Genomic DNA, 22,191 nt, shown 5'->3' with positions numbered 1-22,191 from the left:
TTTCTTTTTTTGAAGCATTTCATTACATCTTTAATGTACTCAATAACAATTTCCAGAGCAAAGATACATCTCTTTCAAAAGTGGCTATAAAATTTTTAGGTTCACAGTTGAATTAATACAGTTATACAATATTGAACTCAGTATAAACCCTGTAAGACATAAAATTGAATGAGTTTTTAACCTTTAAAATATACTGTTTCTTACAGAAATACTCATTGTTTTTGCTAATAACACTTAGATGTTGGTGAATGGATCTCTAATCTGTATGTATCTGATTATTGCTAGTCATGGTCGGTTGCACTCAGATAGCAGGGAAGACAGAATAAGAGGGCTCTAGTCGGGGAGAGAGGCTATGGGAAGGTGCCATCTGAGAAGTGGGTATATAGATGAATAAGATTGTTTGAGATTTTCTGTGTGATATACACACAAAAAAATCAACAAATTTAAAAAATGAGTTATATTTGAGGAGGAAGCATAAAAATATACATCGTGTTAAGTAGTAGAGGTGATATATATTACCATTGAATTCTTTCTCTTTAACAGGTTTCATGTATAATAATCATAACTCCTTAAAGAAACTGTCATTCTTTGGGGGGACAGAACTCTTGTTTCAGTCAATTTCTCATTTTTTTAAGGTTTAAAAAATTATTTCAATTACCTGTATGTCTGTGTGTAGGTATGTATGTTGAGTGCAGTGCCCTTGGGGTCCCCTGAAGTTATAGATAAAAGTGGTTGCAAGTGCTGGGAATCAAACTATTTCTCCCTAAGAACAGCATGTGTTCTTAACTGTCGAGCCATCTCCATAGCCCATTCACTCCATTTCTTTATCAGCCACCACCACCTACACTCCTATTCAAAGGTAGCAATTGCTAATTGATTTTCAGACCTATGGATTTGTAAATTAATTCCCAAGACAACAGAATGAGTGAAATGGATAGAAAGGGCTTCTTTCTGGTGATAAATTCTTATACTTTACCACCTGGATCTCTACTACACTGTAGACAAGGCTAATCTAAACTATGACATATTCTTCAAGGGAAACTATCAGCATAAATACTCCTACTTCCAACAATATACAGGTATTTCAAGACCACTTTCTTCTATCCTTCATCCCCACCTGATGAATTACATACTCCAACTATCTTCCTCTGTACATGAGGAAGGTGAGGTATCGGCCTATAATAAAACTTGTCCAAGGTCACTACAGTAATAGCTAGTGAAACTGAAGATTACTCATTTTGACTCCAAATCCATATCTTCTACTAAAACTGCTTTGCTTGGAATAAGGCAGGCAGCTGCTGGCAGCATTATCTGCCCAAAGTTACGATCCCACAGTGCACTTCATAAGAAGTTGGACAGGTCTAAGGAAACACAGACTTTGGAAAAAAACTAGGACTCAAAATTAATGGAAAAAGCAACATACAATAGTTTTAAGTTTTCCAGATAAATGTGAAAAGATAGCTCAAAAGATCAACCCAAAAATACACACTTAAAGTCTTGTATTTTATCTTAAAAATGAATGCCTTTTTAAATTTTACTCCATATTTACCCATTTTGATACAATAAACCCTTCAGGTTATTTATAATGGGGTCAACTTGATATCACAATTTCCTTCCTGGCTATGAAAAGACAAGCACCCCATGTCCCTGGAAATAACCACACTGCAGTCATAGGATTATATCCCTAGAGTAAAAAAAGCAGGAAAAGGAGCCAGGAATGATATCAGTTTTGAAAGCAACAAGTTCAGCAACTCAGGGTGAAAAGATAATTCAGTGAACCTTTGCATTTATTTATCTATTTAAGGCGTTAAAAGTATAGCAGGTGACTGTAAGAATGCATTTCATCAAAGATCTGATTTCACTGGTCATAAACTTTGCCCCGTTGGGAAACATTAGGGAAAAATTAGGTATTTTTTTTGCTAGGGAAATGACTATCTCTGCTATTACAACTCTGATACATTGATGTTAAGAAAGGCAAGCTGAAATAAAAGACAAAAGTTAAGGTAGATAAGGGGGTATGGTATAATTTGGTTATTAACGAGTTGGCAAAGATGTGAGGTCTTGCATGCCTTAGAGAAGGTAATTCAAACACAAATTCATGACCCTCATGTCCTATGTTCATAGTTCATATTTTTCCCTTGTAATAGTTAACTTTCTGACCTCAAGAATATAGACATGCTGGAGTTTTAATTGAGGAGGAGAGCTCTTGCTGAACAGACATAAGTCTCTGACTTCTATCACCAGCATTGTCTATAGAAACAATGATCACATATGATTAGCAGCAAAAGTATCCTTTTAAATTAAAGAGTCATAAAGACTTGAAGGTAAGCAGAAAATCAACCCAGAACCCTTTCTTGCTTCCTGCCTTTATCCATATTCTGTAAGTCTTAATTCCAGGAAAAAAAATTCTCTGCCTTCCATTTTTCTTCTAATCATAATCTGATACTAAATCATATGCTAAAGTTTGAAATATAGGTGAAGTCATGGAGAAAGTTGTCAAATATTTATCTAAAAATGAATCTTTTGTGTGAGAAGAAGCATTTACAGAGATGGAATGAAACTGTGATTTCACCTAATATGCAATCATTATTGATTTGCAATGTGCTCATGTATATGGTGGGTCTGCAAGATGATCCAAGGTTTGCCATTGAAAGTTGACACTTGGTTTGGGTGGCCATAGGAACAGGATAGTATTTTAGTTTTATCTTCAATGTTAAATTTTTGGTTATGTTAAAAGTTTAACAATCTTCCCTAGTCTTGTTTCTCGTCAAGATTGATGCCCTACTTGGACTAATTTTCAATGCAGAAAAACATGAAGAATAGATGAGGAGAAACGGTGTTTAGAAAAACAGATCTGCTAAATGCTGTTGATGTTTACTGGTAGCAATGACTATATTGTGCAGATCTCTTTGTATATTGTCATCAGATAGGCAATGAACTCTTTGTCTTACTAGCCAAGAGGCTACAAAGCTCTAGATCTAAATGCCAACCAGTTCCTAGCCCTGCAGCTGTCTTAGAGACCCGGAATAATAGCATGTGACTTGCCTCTTCTGTTTTGTTGGCCCTTCTTAACGTCAGTTAATTTCTATGTAACACAAGGGCTTGCTTGTTTAACCCACCTATTAGCTCAAGCATAGTGGATCAACAATGTTTCAGGGTAAAGATGAAGGATTGGAGCTGGAGAGAGAGCTCACTTGGTATGATGTTTGTTTTTCAAGCATGAGGACCTGAGTTTAATACTCAGAACCCAGGAGCAGTGGTATTATGTGTAATGTAGGTGTGGGGAGGCAGATACTAGAAGATCCCTAAGACTCACTACCAGCCAATCTAGTTGAATAAGTGAGTTCCAGGCCACTGAGAGACCCTGTCTTAAAAATCAAGGTGAATATACCATTATACCATGAGAATGACACCTAAAGTTGACCTCTGGGTTTCATATGCATTTATACATACATGTAGACACTGGCATATCCACACATGAATATGAACACATGAGAGAGAGAGAGAGAGAGAGAGAGAGAGAGAGAGAGAGAATATTTTAGAAGTCAGAGGTGAATGATGACTCCCAGGCTAAGACTCTCCTCTGTGTCCTTAGACCTATGTATCCACTGAAATTGCAACCACATATACAGTGGAACCCCATTGTTTTACGATGGCTACCACCAACAAATCAGCGAGGACGTCAGTTCTATACAACTCTGATATTTTCAGATGTACATATCATGAGTTCTCATTAGCCACTTCAAACTCATAGGAAGTTTTGCCCCTTCTCTTTTTGTGCGAAAGGGTAAGCAACCTCCTAGCTCTGTATTTGGCAGAGAACCTTCTACAACTGACAGAGCTTGGTCATATCACTTAACTGCCTAACTTACATCAAACTGTAATCCGGACATAAATAATGAGTAGACGATTTCTGAGCTTAATGATAACTTAGCTTTAAAAATCATTTAAGTGTCAGTATAAATAGTTTCAAATATGGATCATCTTACTGGAATTTACGACTTTTCTCCTCACTTTTATGATCTGATTCAATTAATTTTTATGAACTTTCTATTCATATATAAATGAAAATTGTATATTTAGTTAATCTCACATGCCTTAAAAAACCAGAGGAATTATATATGAGCACATTATATAAAAGCATACGTTAATTTGGGACCATACTAAAAAGCTGACATTCAAATCAGTCCTTGTTGAGCATAGTCTTTGGTTAGGCACTGCCCTAAAGGTTTAACTCGCATCTCATTATACTTCAAACAATCCTAAAATCACCACTTTAGTATGTAGTTTTGTACAGGATAAAACTGAGGCTCAAAAACTTTGAGTAATTTACCCAAACTAGTAGGCAGAAACACAAAGACTAGACCCAGACTCTGAAAATACTTGAAACTTTGAATCACAGTATAAAACAATGTATATTACACTAAGATTCTAGTGCTGTTCCATCCACTTAAACATTTCTGATCTCAGCTATTTTAATTTTCTGAACTTTAATTTTCATTAAATACCATAGGGACAATTAGAATGTATCTTGTTTATCTTGTAGTGATGAGAAATTATCTAGTTTATACTTCTTTGAAAGTTGTAGCACGAAAGATAAAGTAAGTAAGAGAGGTCATGGTGGTAATTTCAGGGGTAAACCACCACAGTGAAGCTGTTAGTACAGTTCCAGTTTCTATGCAAGATAAAAATGAGAAATGCCTGTAATCCTAGAACTCAGAAAACTTAAGCAGGAAGATCCTAATGTTGAGGCCACCCCAGCTTCATGGAAAGACTCTTTCAAAATGACAAGATGGAGTTGCTTGTGAATCCTTTCCAAAGTAACTAAAAAGCTCAAAGATTATTGAGAAATGGTTCTTATTCACAGCAACAAGACAATAACTGTATGTGTTCAAACCTTCATTCCTACATGTTTTCTACTTACTTTTTTTTCAGACACAAGCCAGTCTAACTCAAAAGGTGAGGTAAACTATGGGGGCTGTAGATAGGGAAGGGCAGCTAGATATGATTAAGATGTATTTTATGAAATCCACAAAAATTCAATATAAATATAGGTTAAAAAAACATTCCAGCACTCAGGAGGCAGAGGCAGGTGGATCTCTGTGAGTTCAAGGGCAGCCTGGTCTACATAGTGAGTTCCAGAACAGCTGGGACTACAGGGAGACCCTGTCTCAAAAAGAAGAAAAAAAAAAAAAAGGAGTAGGGAAATATTGTGGGCCTCTCTGGAAGGAATGGATGTATTCTAAACAGATACTTATTTTCTCCTCTTTGGTTATAAGACTGTTGAAAGAATGGACCCCAAGAAATAGGAAATTCCCCAGGAATGTCTTTCTGGGAGAAGAAAAGTCTGAAGCCCTAATGGTAGCCAGAGGAGGAAATTCCTGACTAGAGGACAAACTTGTCCTGGAGGAACTTTATAACTCATTAGATAACCATGCAAGAGAGTGAAATTACTAGAGATACTTGGAGACAGTGGTGGGCAAAGATTGTCCTGCTTAGTTATGCAAACTTCTTGGTTTCTATTTAAGTCTCACCCTTATATCAGGACCATGAAGTTAGACTTTTGGGAAGAGGAAATGGGGGTGTCACTGGAGCTCTCTGTCCCTCTTCCCAGTGTAGCCACATTGAATAAATCTCCATTCTCTGTTTTTCAGTATTAAAAAAAATAAGAAAGGCCATTGCTTTTGAGTATATTCTTGATAAAAATATCCAACTGAAGATTGAGGACATTTTACCCAGTGCTAGCTCATGAAAGACTTTGATATGTTTGGTTTTTAATTTAATTTTGCTACTAGAGGAAGTGAGCACTATGAACTGCAAACAACTCTTTTTCCATTCTGTAACAAATAAGTTTGGTGTCCTGTCTGCAATTTCCATAGTGTGTGAGGCAAGTGACAAAGGCTAAGTATAGTATATTGTATTGTCATACGATAACATGCATCTGTGCTGATACCCAGTAATTGACCATTTAACAAAAACACTGTTCAGGGGCTGGAGAAATGCATCCACAGTTAATAGCACTGGCTGCTCTTGCAGAGGACCCAGGTTCAATTCCCAGCACCCACATGGAGGCTAATAATCATCTGCAATTCTAGGCCCAGGGAATCTGACACCCTCTTCATCTCCATGGACAGGTGTACCCTGTGTCATGCAATACCCATGTGCAATACATTAATACACATAAAATAAAAATGACAAATGAAATATAATTTTAAAAAGCTGCACAATGAGCATTATTGTAATATGGGAAGGCACCCTGTGCTTGATGTCACTTTTGTGTGTGTGTGTGAATTACAACCATGTATAACACTGACAGTTCAGAAAGTTACAAACTACACACCAAAGGTAAAGAGCTGCGTTTTGTTTCTGTTTATTTTTTTTTTTTGTATTTGAAAACTAAAGGTAATGACTCATTCAATTTACCTGTATGCTCCAAAAGTTCATAGAGTCTTAAGCTGCTGTAATTATCCAGGTCAGTTCTAGTGCAGTGCTTCCCCCACCTTCAACTGAATGTCTCCATAGACTAAGTGTCATCTTTATTCTTTACTAATAGGGATATTCCATTAATAGCTTTGTTCATATTCTTCGGAAGGAAAGAGACTAAAATTGGGGTATTAATAAACAGGATTCAAAGTGAGGTTAAGAGGAATAAAATAGAAAAACGAATCCAACATGATGGAGGATTATGCGTCAAGCAATATTTAGAATCCAGAAAGGACAAACCACACTCGGAACACCATGAACTAGGACTGAAAGTCATCACTGAACAAATGCTATTTAGAGCTGACCTAAGCGGGAGCCAGAGGCAGTCAGAGGAAGACATCCTGGAGCTGAGGAGGCAGATTTTGAGAATGCAGGAGACAAGAATCATTTCCTCTTCCTCTTCTCATCAGTGCCTAAGTTTATACTTCATGTATTAATCAGCCCTTACAGATTCATTCAGCAAACATCTTGCTTAAGGCACTGTTTTTAGCACTCTAGAAAATAGGAATAGAGGAGAAGCACATGCTCTACCTTATAAGTTCACAGGGTCATGTGGAAATAGGAAAAGCTCACTAACTGTTCACAGCAGAAAGCACAACAGAAGCAAAAGAAAAATGGGGACAAAATAGCACTGTGGGTGTGAAATACAAAGGCAAGGGAATGCGTTTGAGGAGGCTCAGACTCTTTCTACCAGTCTTATTCACTACTAGTTTTTTAAAAGGTGCCGGCCCATCTGAATCTCTAATGTGGAAGCAATGATAATGGGGTCATTTCATAGAGATATTGTGAAGTCTAAGATGAAAGGAGTTTAAAGTGGAGCCTCTACTCATTCTTTATGAGAAAGTACCAATCAGGGCTGCAGCAAAAGGGAGGAGTATTGTATGAGGGAAGGCCTGAGGGAAGGCCGTAGATGGGATGTCAGTTTCTTCTTGAAGGACGGAAGCTCACTCTGAGGCCCAGTGTGCTCAGCTGAGTTGCTCATCTTTTCTCTAGATTTGTTCTGTTTTATTTTGCAGGGCTATATCTTAACTCTATCTCACTAGTCACTCACTGACCCCTGTCCTAAGACTCTCTAGTTACAGACACAGAAAGCCACTTGAAGTAGCTTAAGAGAAATTTAGAATTTAGTATCGGGCTAACAAGACAGGAGGAGTAGTGAGGTAGACTACTTGAGGGACTTGAATGCAAGACTTTTTGAACTAGGAGTTATCAAGGAACCAGCAAGCCATAGGCCTCTCTGCTGGTTCCTTTCAGGGTCATTGTTGTGGTTTATTTCTGGGGTGTGGTGTGCTTTTCTTTTCCATATTTGTTTACTTCTACTATATCTGGGCATAAGCTCTCTCTGTCTCCAGCCACAGATTCTTACATCTAGGCACTGAAGTTGTCTGTCTATGGGCCAGGCAATATGAACCAGAGTAATGGAACAACCTGAATGCCATCTACTTCTCCAGTGGACTGGAAGAGCCCTCAGGGAAGGCTTGGTGCTTTTCTAATTTAGCATTATATGTTCAGGCATACTGTAGTTACTGACACATACAGAACATGTACTGAGTACTGGATGGATGAATGAACAAATGGAAACATGGACTACATTTGATGATTAGTAAGTATTTTTTTAGTTCCCTCCACTTATAAGAGCCTCTTTCTTCATCACTGCAAGTCAAAATTGTATTTAACCTTCAAGACTCAACTGAGATACCCCTTCATGAAGCCTGTTTCTTCTCTGAACCCTTGTGGGACTTAGGAGACTTTGACTTAATACTAGAGTGATTTGTACTTTCATTTGAAAAGTTACTCAGTGTTTAAACAAAGTATCTTGTACAAGTATATAATGCTACTGCCAAAGGGAATGGGTTATTATTGCCAGACACTGGAAAATTTCCTATGACTCATTGGTCAGGGAGGCCTCGGGCACATCCAGTTCAACCTAGGCTATTCCCATCACTGCTGGTTGCCCAATATAAGAAGATAGTAAGGCCCTATTGCTGAAGATGCCAATGACTTTGGATGCAGGACATAAAAATATCACCCTTGACTGATAAGAAAACTTTCTCTCTGCTGACTAACTTTCACAGTGCTGTAAAGTACTATGTGGACTACTGGGGGAGAAAAGACATCTATGGTTTTATACCAACACTAGACTCTGCATGCTACAATAATGATCTTCCAGGAAAGATTAAACCACTGGTCCAATAGTAGCAAGACTGCTTATGGGTATAACCAACCACTCTCTTGATTGGATTTAAGACCTGTTTCATAGGGGAGAATCCATATTACTATAAATAGGGTAAAAACCCATAGATTCAGAAGTTATAGGTTGAAGGAGGAAAAATTTGAGGTTGTGCTGAATTATGCTGTCAAAATGTCTTCTAAGTATCTATGTTCTTGTCCTTTAGATTTGTGCCTCTCTCCACCTTGGGCAAAGGAGACTCTTATTGCAGTGGATACTGATTAATGCAGATTCATCACTGTTCAAAGTGCTGAGAATAAGTGACTGTGAGTGCATATCTGTTCGTGAACATCTATATCTATTCCACTCAAGGCTCAGGGAACATCATAGAAGCAGGGGAATAAAGAATGTATGAGATGGAGGATGGGGAGTTGTCCATTAAAGTGCTTTGAGGACTCGATATGGCTGTTGCATAGATGAACTCAGAACAGCTGTGGTTACCTGCACAAGGCCTACATAAGTCAAGACAGTTAAAAGTCTCAGCACAGAGGGGTAAGGGATCTCAAGTTCCCACCATTAGCTGAGGAGTTACTGGCAGCTGATGGCTGCTGAGGGAGGGAGTTACTTTTCTCTGAGGGGTGGCAACTGGCAGGTACCCCAGGTATCAGTAGAAAACTCTACACACATATGCATTTGTGAAGCACTAACTGGATTCTGTGGCTTATTAAGAAGTTCGAGGGGGGTGTAAAGAAAGGAAGTCAAGAGGTATATATAATAAAGCCGTATTGTATACACCTATGAAATTTTCTTTTCTTTCCTTTCTTCCTTCCTTTCTTTCTTTTTTGAGACATGGTCTCCCAGTTGCCCCAGCTGGCCTGGAAATCACTATATAGAACAGGCTGCCCTTGACCTGACAGAGATCCGCCTACCTCTGCCTCCCGATTGCTGGAACTAAAGGTGTGCATCACCACACCCAGCTGAAAGTTTCAAATAATAAAACATTAATCTATAAATAAAGAAAATTCCTATAGGCAGAATTTCAACCACAAGAACACAATAATCATAATTTATTTTTGTATTTCTTCCAATGCGTAGCAAGATGTCTAACATTCATATTAAGATCAAAATAAAATTTTCAGAAATAGGTAAATGAACACCATTTAAAATGATCTTTGATTAACAGAAACCTAGTTTCTAGCAACAAGATGGGCAGACACAATAAACTGCAAGCTTACAGAATCCCAGGGTCAATGACTTTACCAAATCTGAATATGATGACCAAACATTAAGAAAAGCACCTTCATGCACTGCAGTAAGAGATGGTGGCACCATTTGGTCAAGGGGGTCACTTATTACAAAGTGTTCATGCCACAGAAAAGTATACATGTCCCTTTGTTCTCTGATCCTGGGTGTGGAATTATAGCTAGCACATAGCACACACTCTAGAACACGTGGGTGAGCTGAACAAACTGGTGAGTAAAACCACAGGTGAGTTTTTATGAAAAGAATTGCTAATTATGTGACCAATTTTACAAGCCAATATAACCCTTCAAGAAATAGAAAAGCCTTGGATTTGCCCAATAATCCAAAGATAATGTCTAGTAGATGTTCGAAAGTCCATTGATGGAGTCAGTGACTAAGATTTCTTGAGAGATATTTACTCATCATGCATTCAATATTTATGAGCTTACATTGGCTATATACTTCATACTAAAAGATGTGGGAAATCTTTGCTGCTGTTTTGAACTCAGGTCTATTGGGTCTAGCAGTTGAACCTGCTTGTGTCCTGATTTGATTTCTATCTCATGTCTATAAGCAAAATATATTTTGTGCAATCAGATCCTGAAACCGAAGGACATCACAGGTTGGTTCCCATCTTCTCTATAGACTGTTTTGAGCAATATGATCCAGGTATTGGCTGTTCTACATTTATTGTCACTAATGTGAATTTTTTTAAAAAAATTGTTTCTATTTAATTTTTGTTGTGTTTCATATAGAAAAATCTTAATCAGTCTTAATCATCTTTATACCCCTGTCCTATACAATGGCTTGAGATTATACATCAGATTTTTTAATACTCTGTAAAAATACACTAACTGAAATCTCTTATACTATTCATGGTAATTATGAGTTAGAGATGATCAAGAATACCTAGGATGCAGACTATTTTAATGATTTGTTAGAAATTTGTTAGAAATCCATACTTGACAGTGTGTGCAAGAAAGAACTTTCACCTACTTGTGAACTGGTTTGGTCAGTTTCTCTAAGATCAGCAACACTGATATGAGTCTGTACTTCTTACATTATTCAAATTACTAGGATTATTTTATAGGAGACAATTATCTGAGTCATACAGACTGTCATTTCTCCCCCCTCCCCTGACACACCCCGTGTTTTTGAGAAAGGGTCTTCCTGTAGCCACTGCTGGCCTAGAACTCACTAGGTAGACCAGGATATCATTGATCTTATAGAGATCTGCCTGCCTCTTCTGGAATTAAAGGCCAGCAGCTAAGACTGACATTTTCATGTTTTTGAATTGGCATAGAATTTCAGTGAAGGGTATCATTAAGCAAAATTGCCATATATAATTGCATATATATATGTTTGTTTCCTAATCTACAGGGTACATACAGTTGGAAACAGAGTTTTGTTTTTAATATGCATGTTATATAGGATAATCAAAATAAATTTAGGTTTTATTTAAATAGTATTATCTATTATCTTCAAGTGGTGATATTTTAATAGTAGCTATAGTTTCTTTAACAAACTTCATAATTATGGGGCTGGAGAGATGGCTCAGTGGTTAAGAACACTGAGTATTCTTGAAGAAGACTCAGGTTCAAATCCCAGCACCCACATGGTAGCTAACAACTGTCTGTAACTCCAGTTCCAGGGAACCTGACAGTCTCTTTTCTTCTCTGTGGGCATTGCATGACACGGGTGCACTTACTTTATGTGTATGCAGGCAATACATGCATACACATAAAATAAAAAAATAAATAAAATATTTTTTAATTTCATAATTATAATGGTATGTCTTTAATAAAGATTTGGAAGTTTGGAGGTTTGAAACATTAGAAAATTCCCAGTAGCTTCACATATAAATGATAACTTGGTATGTTTATGTATGAGCAATACAGCTTATTCCTGTATTAATTCCTGTATTAACATATAACTGTCTATGCCACTATCCACTCTGTAATGATCAAATAAAGGATTACTGTTTTCTCTAGATGAATTCAGGCAGAAATAATTATTAGGTCAATGTAAACAAAACTATTGATAAATGCTATGAAATAAACTGAATTCCCAAAATTGAGTTAGACATTCTGCATATTCTCACCAAGCACTCTTTCTTTGTTGGGCATTGCATTAAAGTCTAGGAATAGACGTATCTCTATATCAGGGAGTTCAGTATAGAAGAACAAATATTATATATTCCTTTTTGTTTCTAAGAATTTACAAGATATTAGGAAGACAATGAACAAAATACTTTAAAATAGTATGTTAGATGATGAATTAGAGGTGTATATAATGAAACAAAAATGCAGAAAGTGTGTCTAACAAAAGAAGGCTAGTGAAGAGCATACACTTGAGATTCACAGGGATATAATACTTTTCTTGATGAAACAAAGGAAGAAGAGTTTGACACACATAGAAGCAAAGTACATCCACAGATTCCAGCTCAAAACAGAATCATAGTAACTGAACACGGTTCAAAAGAGATTCCAATGTTTATGATTCCTTGCAAAAATCAGATGTCTTACATTGTTGATATTGAAGATCAACATACAGACATCCACTAGGAACACACCATTCACTTAGACCAACTTCAGATAACAGCGGTTCTTGCAGCATTAGGTGATTCCTAAGTTGCAGAGAGAAAGAGGATGACATCTAATTTGAGACACTTGAAAACAACCTGAACTTCAAGGAAGATTTATGTTGTTAATTTGTTGAGAGAAGCACATCTCTTCAGTTTCAATGGCAGAAATAATATTTTTCATAAGTAAGTTCACCATGATTTTTAATGAGGATTAAGTTGTAAGAATATCCTCTTATTACTAATTTGTGGCCCCAATACTTCAGTATAGATTTAATAAAAACAATCAACTCCCTTCTTATACTTCTTTTAAGTACTGTTCTCATCTCAGTGGATCTAATGTGGCCAGCCTTGTGCCACTAGTTGGGTAAATCATCGGAACAGGCATCATTTCTTCAACATAATACCAAATAAAGACTCATTTATTGGTTTACTTCATATATCTATCAATTCCATCAGGCATGTTTTCAAATATCTAAGTATTGCATCACTATTGAAGAAAAACGTACTTTTTAGGAGTCTTAATAGGTATTGCACTCAAATTAGCACAGGATACAGAATTTAAAGCAAATCCCTGACCTTTTGATCTATCTGTCAAGCCACCTGGAAAAGATATTAAAGTAACTCTAAGTATTTTTTGGATATCAACCAGGAAATGTAAACTACAAGTTATCTCTAATATTAGTATGGGGAACATCAATATTTCTTTCCTTCTTTAGTGCCTGTTACTATGAGAAACTACCATTATTAGTGGCATTAATTTGGATCACTATTACTCTTTCTCATTTATCAATGTTTGTTCATAATAAGAATACAGATTTCATACAAAGCAAACAGAATCAGGCTTAGATTTACTCTGAACAGGGACTACAGAGAAGAATCCATGTTTTCAAATTCACAGAATACCTGTGTTTCTCTCTAATATAACAAAAGCCAATGTTACAAATAAAAGGATCCCCAAGCAAATAAAAAGACATCTTCCTTACCGGAATGAAGGCATGTTGCATAGCTTGTTCACATTGTTTTAAGGAAGCAATCGTATCCCACAAAAGCTGGTAATTCTCAGCTCGGGAAGCACTTGGCCGTTGCATAGCGAAAGCTGGTAACATTCAAACTGAGCTCAAAGAACCCAGTTAAAGAAGAAGGGAAAAAAAAACCCTGCAGATCGGTTACATAAACTTCTTAATTAGATCTGCTACACAAACTGCTATCTTAAGACTTAAAAAAAAAAGTTAATCAGAACATTTCTTTGAGGGGATAACTGGGCATGACTTGAACAGAGACAGATGTTTTCATTGGGAAGGATTTTCATTCCCACACTTGTGAAAAGCAACCCCATCAGTGTTCCCCTGTCTTCATATGGGTCTGGTGAAACTGCACATACCATAAGTGTGCGGGGGAAAGAAGTGGGAGGAAGACAGTGGCAAGAAAATTATTTCTACCACAAGCTTTGGGTGGCAGGGCCACAGAGGTATAATTTGAGTGAAAAATAGTAAAATGGAATGGAGATTATATGCATACATGTGTGCATACAGGCAGGTATCCATTCTTGTCTACTATGTGAGGAATGCATACACACTCATAGCAGTTTTTAATATTGTCAACTCTCTGAGTTAACACACATAAGTGCAATATTATTCCTTTGTAGACTATCACCACCCTCATCACACTACAAGTTGTTTATCTGAGATTATACCCCAAAGATTAGTCAGAAAACTCATGATTATAAACCAAAGTCAATTGTTTACTTTTGGAATTTAAAAGTACTTAGGAAAGATTTGTGCTGCTTACACATAGGGGAATATTCACATTTATTCATTGTTCTAAAATAAACCACATATGATTATGTGTTATATGGATATATATGTGTTTGTGTACTTTAACAACAAAATGGACTAGTATAATTAATTTCAAGATATATATTTTTTAACTTTCACTAAGGAGAGTAGCCTGCCCAACAGTTCCAACAGTCTCTAAAGGACTGCTGCGGTAGTGGTAAAACATTTTGAAGAAGGCACTGAGCAGTGAGAAAGTGCTAAGGAGCTAATTTCACAACCAGCAATCGCACCATTTATTCATACTTTATGAGAAGTAAAAGGCAAATGAAGAAAGTATATAACAAATACATTGTGCATTCAATGCACATAAAAATTCAAGAAGTATAAATCAAGGTATAAAATGTTGAAAATGTTTGGTGCACAAATGAAAAATTTCTGCTGCATTATTTTTGGAAAACCTGAATGGTTTGGGTTACCTAGTTTTTCTGCCTTGCGCACCGATATTAGCAGACTCCTTTATACTAATGACCTTATGGCACAAAAACCTCCAAGACGGATGCCCACAGTCATCGTTTATCATTTACTTTTATATTGAAAAAAAATTAAACTGCAGGGACTAGAGGTGGAGCTGACCTTTCCGAATTTCTACCTGTGCTAACTGGCAGAGAGACCGTTTTCCTTAGTATCATGATATACACCATCATACTGACTTCAGACAGTCTGCTTTTCAGTGTTGCTTTCACCAACCTTCTTTTTCTCATTCATGGTGTTCTGTTCAGCTCACGCCCACAATCCCTCCTCTGCCTTTATTCCTGCCCTTATACGCTCCCATCTGCCCCAACCACATGCTACTTCTTCATGCACTGTCGGCCAGCCTGCCCACAACTTCCCCAAAATATTCCTTCACTAGTAAATGTTCTGAGTTTCTCAGGAAGCGACTGGAAAATAAAAGTTTTTTGTTTTTGTTTTTGTTTTGTTTTTGCTTAAATCATCTTCCAAAATCCCAGTCAATGGTTTCTAAACTCCGAAAACAAAACAGCACCGTTATTTTAGCCTGAAATTTATGAATTTTATTCATAACTGGAGTTTCTTTTACATTTTGGTCAACAGACCTTTTGCAATTTGACCAGAATCTCCCCCAAAGATGCTCTCATTCTTACTCTTTGCAAAAATGTTAGCGATTTCATAATCTGCATGTGGAAAATCAGGATAAAATGTTCTTTAGATAATATACTAGCTCATTTTTAACTTATTTTGCAATCACATGAAACATTTCTAATGTGCTATATTTTGTGACTGTTTTTTGTGTAAATGGATATATAAAAAGTTCAATCTGTGTTAATCACCATGTGCTGCATAAGGAAACTTTTCTTGTGAGTTGATATATCCTTAATCTATAGGTATAACAGTAAGTCATTAGGAGTCAGTTTAATATGATAACTATATTGTAGAAAACTAGTATTAGCCTCTCCTGTATGTCCTGTGACATGTCTACCCTCAAGTTCCTAAGTCTGATATCAATGTTAGGTATGGGCTCCATCCTATGAAACAGTCCTTAATCCAATTAAACAGTGGTTAGTTACTCCAATCATAGTCATGCCACTATTGAACCAGTGAGTATACCTTTCCAGGCCATTTCTTTTTTGTAGTTTGAACTCACAGCAATGGTGACAGCATGTACAAGTCCCATGCAATCTCAAACCAAACAAAATCCCAACATAGACATAGGGAAGTGGGTAAGAAACCCCAACCCAACCTAAAGAACTTTGGCAGCTGATGGCTTCTAGAGGAAGAGAGAATTTCTTTTCTAAGGATGGGACTCCTGGTAGATAAACCAGGCTCCAGTAGATGAACCCACATGAAGAACATTTGGGGATACAATATAATATACTACATTATATTATATGTATATAATATATTTGGGGATACAATATAATAGACTACATTAAACTGTGGAGGGGCAATAAAGGGAGGTGTGGATAAAGGATCTAAATATCATCAAATTATCTTGTATGAAAATCACAAAAACCCAATTTAAAAAGTAAAAATGTTCAATCTATCCTTAAGGAACTTAAAGTGCGATAGAAAGGATGATAGAGAGAGGTACAAAGAAAAATAATTCTATAGAAGTGTAAATGGGGGCTGGAGAGGTGGCTCAGCAGTTAAGAGCACTGGCTGTTCTTGCAGAAGACCCGCGTTCGAATCCCCGCACCCACATGGCAGCTAAGTGTCCGTAACTCCAATTTCAGGGGATCTGACAGCCACTTCTGTCCTCTGTAGGCATTGCATGACACGGGTGCACTTACATGCAGGTAATAGAGGCATACACATAAAATAAAAAAATACTGATAAATAATTTTTAAAAAGAAATGTAAATGACAGAAAGCAGGTAGCATGAACTCATTAAAAATGAGTTCCCCTCCTGAAACAACCAGCTGTCAATAGCAGTTAAGGTTGGGGCCTGGAGAGCCTCTAGCTCATCTATACTAGGATTTGGGTGGCTTGATCTTTTACAGGTTCTGTGAAGGTATTCACAGCCACCATGAGTGCATGTGTGCAACAGCCATGCCATGTCTAGAAAACAGCATTTCACAGCTCTTCCCCACACTCTGATTCTTATATTCTTTCTGTTTCCTCTTCTGTGAAGTTCCCTGAGCCTCAAGGCAATTCTTTACTTTTTTCCTTTTTTTAACTGAATGTGTGATTTTCATACAATATAGTTTGATGGCATTTAGAGCCTTTTAATGAACTCTCATATATAATTACTGTGGAGTCTGATTTGTGTCCATCCACTGGGCCCACCAAGAGTCCCAATCCTTTAAGACACCATCTTTCTCCCTCTCAGCAGCCAAGGCTATTCTTGAATTCAAACTAGTTGTTTCATATTCCTAATATTAACTAATCCTAATTTCAACAAAATTCTGAGAGAAATTGGTTTCCCTTAAATCAGTTGAGGTGGTGAATTCTACATATTTCTTTTCCAATCTCTAAAATACACACACTGATAGACTTATGGAGGTCTTAAGTGGCACAATCATTTATGTTGTGCTAGCTATTCAGTTTTCACTAAGTATGTATCTCAAGATCTGTATTTATGCTCAATTTTATTAGTTCTAGACCCATCCATCCAAAACTAAGTTTGGGGGGGGGGCAACATAAATCAAATATTTCTGTGATCAAATATCATTCTTAACTCAAGTTCAAGTTCATTCAATTTAATAAAAATATATTGAACCAGATAGGTGTCAAGCATGATTCAAGAAAGAATAAAAAGAATAAAAGTATAGTATTTCATTCACATGATTCTTTTGAAATTCCACTCCATGAAACTCTCCTGCCCATGTAATGTATTGCTTTCTCTTAGCACAATTCCTGGTATGTAACAGCTACTATTTTCCAATTAACAATCACCAAGCCACATGTGTATCATATCTACATATACTGACATGGTCTAGATTACATACTTCAGGATTCTAATGGTTTTTGTGTGGTGGCAGCACTATATACAGACAGGAGTGATTTAAGCAACATCTCTTGGTGACAGGGTTGAATATAACTTCATGATAGTTCCACTTCCTGCAAAAATGAACAGGATCTAGATTAGTTCTCTCAGCTGAGAAGAATGAATGGTTCCAATGAACAGATTACCAAGATGGACAAGAGATAACAAAAAGAAATGAACTCCATAAAGTATAGTTAGATAGTATGCAGATCCCCTCACCTGTCTGCACCCCACCAAATATAATGTACTATATTAAATGTATATTTTATATACATAAAAAATGTAAGCTGGGCGTGGTGGTGCACTTCTGTAGACCCAGCACTTGGGAGGCAGAGGCAGGTGGATCTCTGTGAGTTCAAGGCCAGCCTGGTCTACATAGTCAGTTCCAGACAGCTGGGATCTGGAGCTACAGAGAGACCCTGTCGAAAAAAAAAAAAAGAAAAGAAAAGAAAAGAAATGTAATCAAAATGAAATAAAAATCACAAAATTCCAATTAAAAAGTAAAAAAGCTCAATCTATCCTTAAGGTACTTAAAGTGCAGTAGGATGATAGAGAGAGGTACAAAGAAAATAATTCTTAGAAGTGTAAATGGGGGCTGGAGAGATGGCTCAGCATCTGGGCATGACCTGAACAGAGACAGATGTTTTCACTGGGAAGGATTTTATTTTATATGTATTTTGCATACATATAAAATATGTAATAAATATAAAATATGGCCATAGAGTCTGATTTGTGTCCCCAAATATCCTTCAGTGTAGTCCATTCACAGGGCACACCAGGAGTCCCATCCCTATAAGACACTGTCTCTCCTCTTCCCAGCAGCCATCCCATCCCAAACGCTTACCTATTTCCCAATGACTATACTGGGATTTTGTCTGGTTTGAGCTTGCATAAGGACTTGTGCATGCTGTCACCATTGCTATGAGTTCATGAGTATCTGACCAGTCGCCTGGAAGACCTATTTCCTTGTAATCATTAAAAAAATAAATCATTAAAAAAACCCAAAAATTAAATACTAAAAAGTAATCGTATAAGAACACCAATAAAATTCTTAACTTCTGATTGGGCTTCAACACCAAATTAACTAAGAGGTTAATTTACATCATTACAATATGTTACAAAAAGTTTTTTAGCAGTTTTTTTTCAAAAAATATTTCTTTAATAAATAAAATATACTTTTTGAAGTTGCAAAAAGAGGAAGGAGGGAAGGAAGGAAGGAAGGAAGGAAGGAAGGACAGAAGGGAAGAACTATAAGAGAAAGAAAACAAGATGGACCTTATTATTTCCTTATCTTATAGGTAGTCCAGGCCACAAAATGGAGAAGGAAATGGTTTTAGCTCAGTCTCCTTGTTTTATTGAAATGATAAAATTAGTTTTTTGAAGCTACAAAGCACAAAGAAGTAGAGAAACCCATTGTTCTAGCTGGAGGTATCTGTACCTTTCTCTGAACAACTAAGTGAATAAGCACATTGGAAAACCAACATACCTCTGTAGGGCACTTCAACAGCAGCCAAGGTCACACATTCTTTTCAATTACTTGGGTAGCATTTACCAAGAACAGACATGTGGGACATAAATACCATTCTATTTTTGCATGTGTGCATATGATGTATGTGCATGTGATGTGTCTGTGCATGTTAAATATGCTCAGGCACATGGACAGGTACTCATGGAGGTCAGAGGAGGGTGGTGAGTGTTCTCCTTTATTACCATCCACCTCGTTCCTTTGAGGCAGGGTCTCTCGTCTCTCCATTGAGACGGGTCTCACATGGAGCATCTGTTTGGGGGCTAGTTTGGTAGCAGAAAGTCCCAATGATCTTCTTGTCTTAATTCCTTTAGTGCTGGGGTTTCAGGCACTTTACATGGGAGCTGGGATATGAACTCTGGTTCTCATGTTTGTATAGCAAGTGATGTTAACCACAGAGTAATCTCTCTACTCCAAGTAAAATATAGTTCAATGGATATAAAATGATCCATGCTACAGGAAGCACATTCCCTGATCACAACGAAGTCTACAATATCTAGATATTCTCCTGTATTCAGATATTAAATAACACAATTCTAAATAATCAACTAGTCAAAGACAAGTCAAAATGATATTAGATTATATTTTAAGCATATGGAAATAGTATATACTAACTTGACTCACATGTTCTTAAAGTCATAATTAAGAAAGCTTATGCATCACTTCATGACTATATTTGAAACGATGGTTTCAAATTAGTTAATTCAGCTTCTATCTTAAACAACCGAAGGGAAAAAACATTGAATGAAACTAAGTTTTCAGCATAATCATAAATCATGCACAACACCCATGCCGACTCAATTAGACCAAAACCCAGCATAAAACGGGAAATGGGCAGCAGGTCCCATCCCTAGTCAAGAAACTATTGGCAAATTATTAATGTGGGAAGAGTGAGAGTAGACCTCCTCTAAGGGAGTGACTCTAAATAGGCTGACTAGACGCCAGTGGATGAATTTGCACCCCGGGTCATCTGGGTACAAATACTGCACCGGATAGGATTTAACATATATGACAGAATACCTGAAATCTGGTGGGGTGGGGGGACTATGGGTGGCAAGGAGGGGATCTAAATTTGATTAAGAGCTATGAAATGCAGAAAAACTCAATAAAAATCAGAATAAAAAGAATCATGGTGCATTTAGACATATCAAATATACATAAAGTATGCAAATCATTTGCACTGAAAACTGCAGATTATTTTTTAATTTATTATTTATTTAGATACCAGGGACTGAACTGAAGGACTTGCCAATGTTAAGCAAGCACTGTACCAGTAAGTTATATCCCAAACTTCCAAGAGGAAATTCAGAAGGAAAATTACTGTAATGATGCCAGTGTTTGAAAACTGAATGATGGATGTAACACAATACCAAACCAAATCCCTGAATGTTATTTAATTAGGGAATCCTTTACTGATTGGTGATTCTGAAATCATGTGGAAATCCCAAAGATATACCGTTGCAAAGACAAACTTGAAAAAGAAAATAAAAATTAAAGAAAAAATCATTGTGAGCCTTTTTTGACTTAGAAAGAGATTACAAACTAGACAAAACAGAACTAGCACAAAGGAGACATACAGAATACAGATTTTCAACAACAATGCAGGGCTGTTCAATTGAGAAAAGTTCTTTATTTTCAAAGAATGCTGTTTGGATATCCACATGCAAAATTACAAACTTTAATCCACACACCTTATTTCAAATGGATTACAGACCTCCACGAAAATCATAAAGTGTTTGAAAGAAAACATATAAAAATGTATCAAAACTTTGAGTTACCTAACCAAAATCCAGTCCATAAAAGAACACACTGATAAAGCTGACACGATTAAATAAAAAAAATCACTGTTCTCTTTGAAAAACACCAATAGAGAAGCAAAAAGATAAGCCATGGAATACAAGGAAGCACTTGCAAATCTTATATCTATAAGAAACTTGTCTACAAAGTATATAGAAAAACCCAAAATACAAAAAGTCAATAATAAGAAAATAAAGAATTAAAATAAGAAGCAGATTTGAACAGATACCTCAACACTATAGACATAAAAGATTCAAATAACTTTTAGAGGATCATTGACATTGTGAATTATTACATAAAAATAATTAAAGCCACAGTGAAGTACCATAAGACACCTATTAGAGTGGTTAATACCAAGATGGAGCAAACCAAGTGTTGGTGTACTTGCAAAAGGTTGTTATTCTAATATATTGTCAGACTATAAAATCAAAAAAGCTTTTTAGAAATTGTTCAGTGGTTGCTTAAAAGCTTAAATGTAATCCTACATTATTATTCAATCATCTTACTCTTCTTAGGTATTTATCCAGGAGAAATGAAAGCATATGCCCCTTTAGTCTCATAAGTATTTATAATAATGTTATTTATAATAGACCCAAGTAAAAAGCAACACCAAATGGTAAGTGAATAAACAATTTATCTGAAAATAGTCATGAGTAAAAGAAGTTTAAGGGTACATAATTCATAAACCCATCTACATAAAATTCTCATGCAGAGTAACAGAAAAAACAGTAGCTGCCTGTGAATTGGAGGTAGGGGAGGAAGTTCGATGCACGGATTGCACAAGGGAATAAAGAAACTTTTGGGGGTGAGGGATAAGATCATTTTCTTGAATAGATAATTTCGAATGTCAAAACTTATCAAGTTGTACCTCCTTGAAGCCAGTTTTAAATTTTTCTTTAAAAGTTCCTAGAACCATTAGAAAGTCTCACAATCCTGAGTTTTTATACTAAGTGACAAGTTCTTATAATTTCATGCTATAATCTTGCAGCTAACTTTTCTGTCTAAGGAGGTTAGTAGGGAGGAAGAGAAGATTAGTGAAAAACAACCACTTTCCAGTAGCAAGGAAAGCAAAGGATACAGGTAAATTTAGTCAGAGGAACAGACCACAATTTC

The 22,191-nt window shown here is 36.5% G+C and overlaps 1 protein-coding gene across 13 annotated transcripts in view; it reads right to left on the bottom strand.

Moving 5' to 3' along the window:
* Dlg2 (discs large MAGUK scaffold protein 2) overlaps positions 1-22,191 on the bottom strand; it is a 2,328,307-nt gene that overhangs the window by 855,218 nt on the left and 1,450,898 nt on the right. Inside the window, exon 1 of one of the 13 annotated variants that reach the window (XM_008844182.3) lies at positions 13,463-13,832. The exons of 11 other annotated variants lie outside the window; for them this stretch is intronic. In XM_008844182.3, coding sequence (XP_008842404.1) covers positions 13,463-13,585 — 123 coding nt within the window. In that variant the 5' untranslated portion in view covers positions 13,586-13,832. Of the gene's footprint in view, positions 1-13,462; positions 13,833-22,191 lie in introns of those variants that run through there. One more of the 13 variants, XM_008844186.3, reaches the window with a different exon arrangement.

This window comes from Nannospalax galili, unplaced genomic scaffold (genome assembly GCF_000622305.1).
Source record: "Nannospalax galili isolate Female #2095 unplaced genomic scaffold, S.galili_v1.0 scaffold278, whole genome shotgun sequence".
Lineage (NCBI taxonomy): Eukaryota > Metazoa > Chordata > Mammalia > Rodentia > Spalacidae > Nannospalax > Nannospalax galili.
This window is presented reverse-complemented; position numbering and strand designations above follow the sequence as displayed.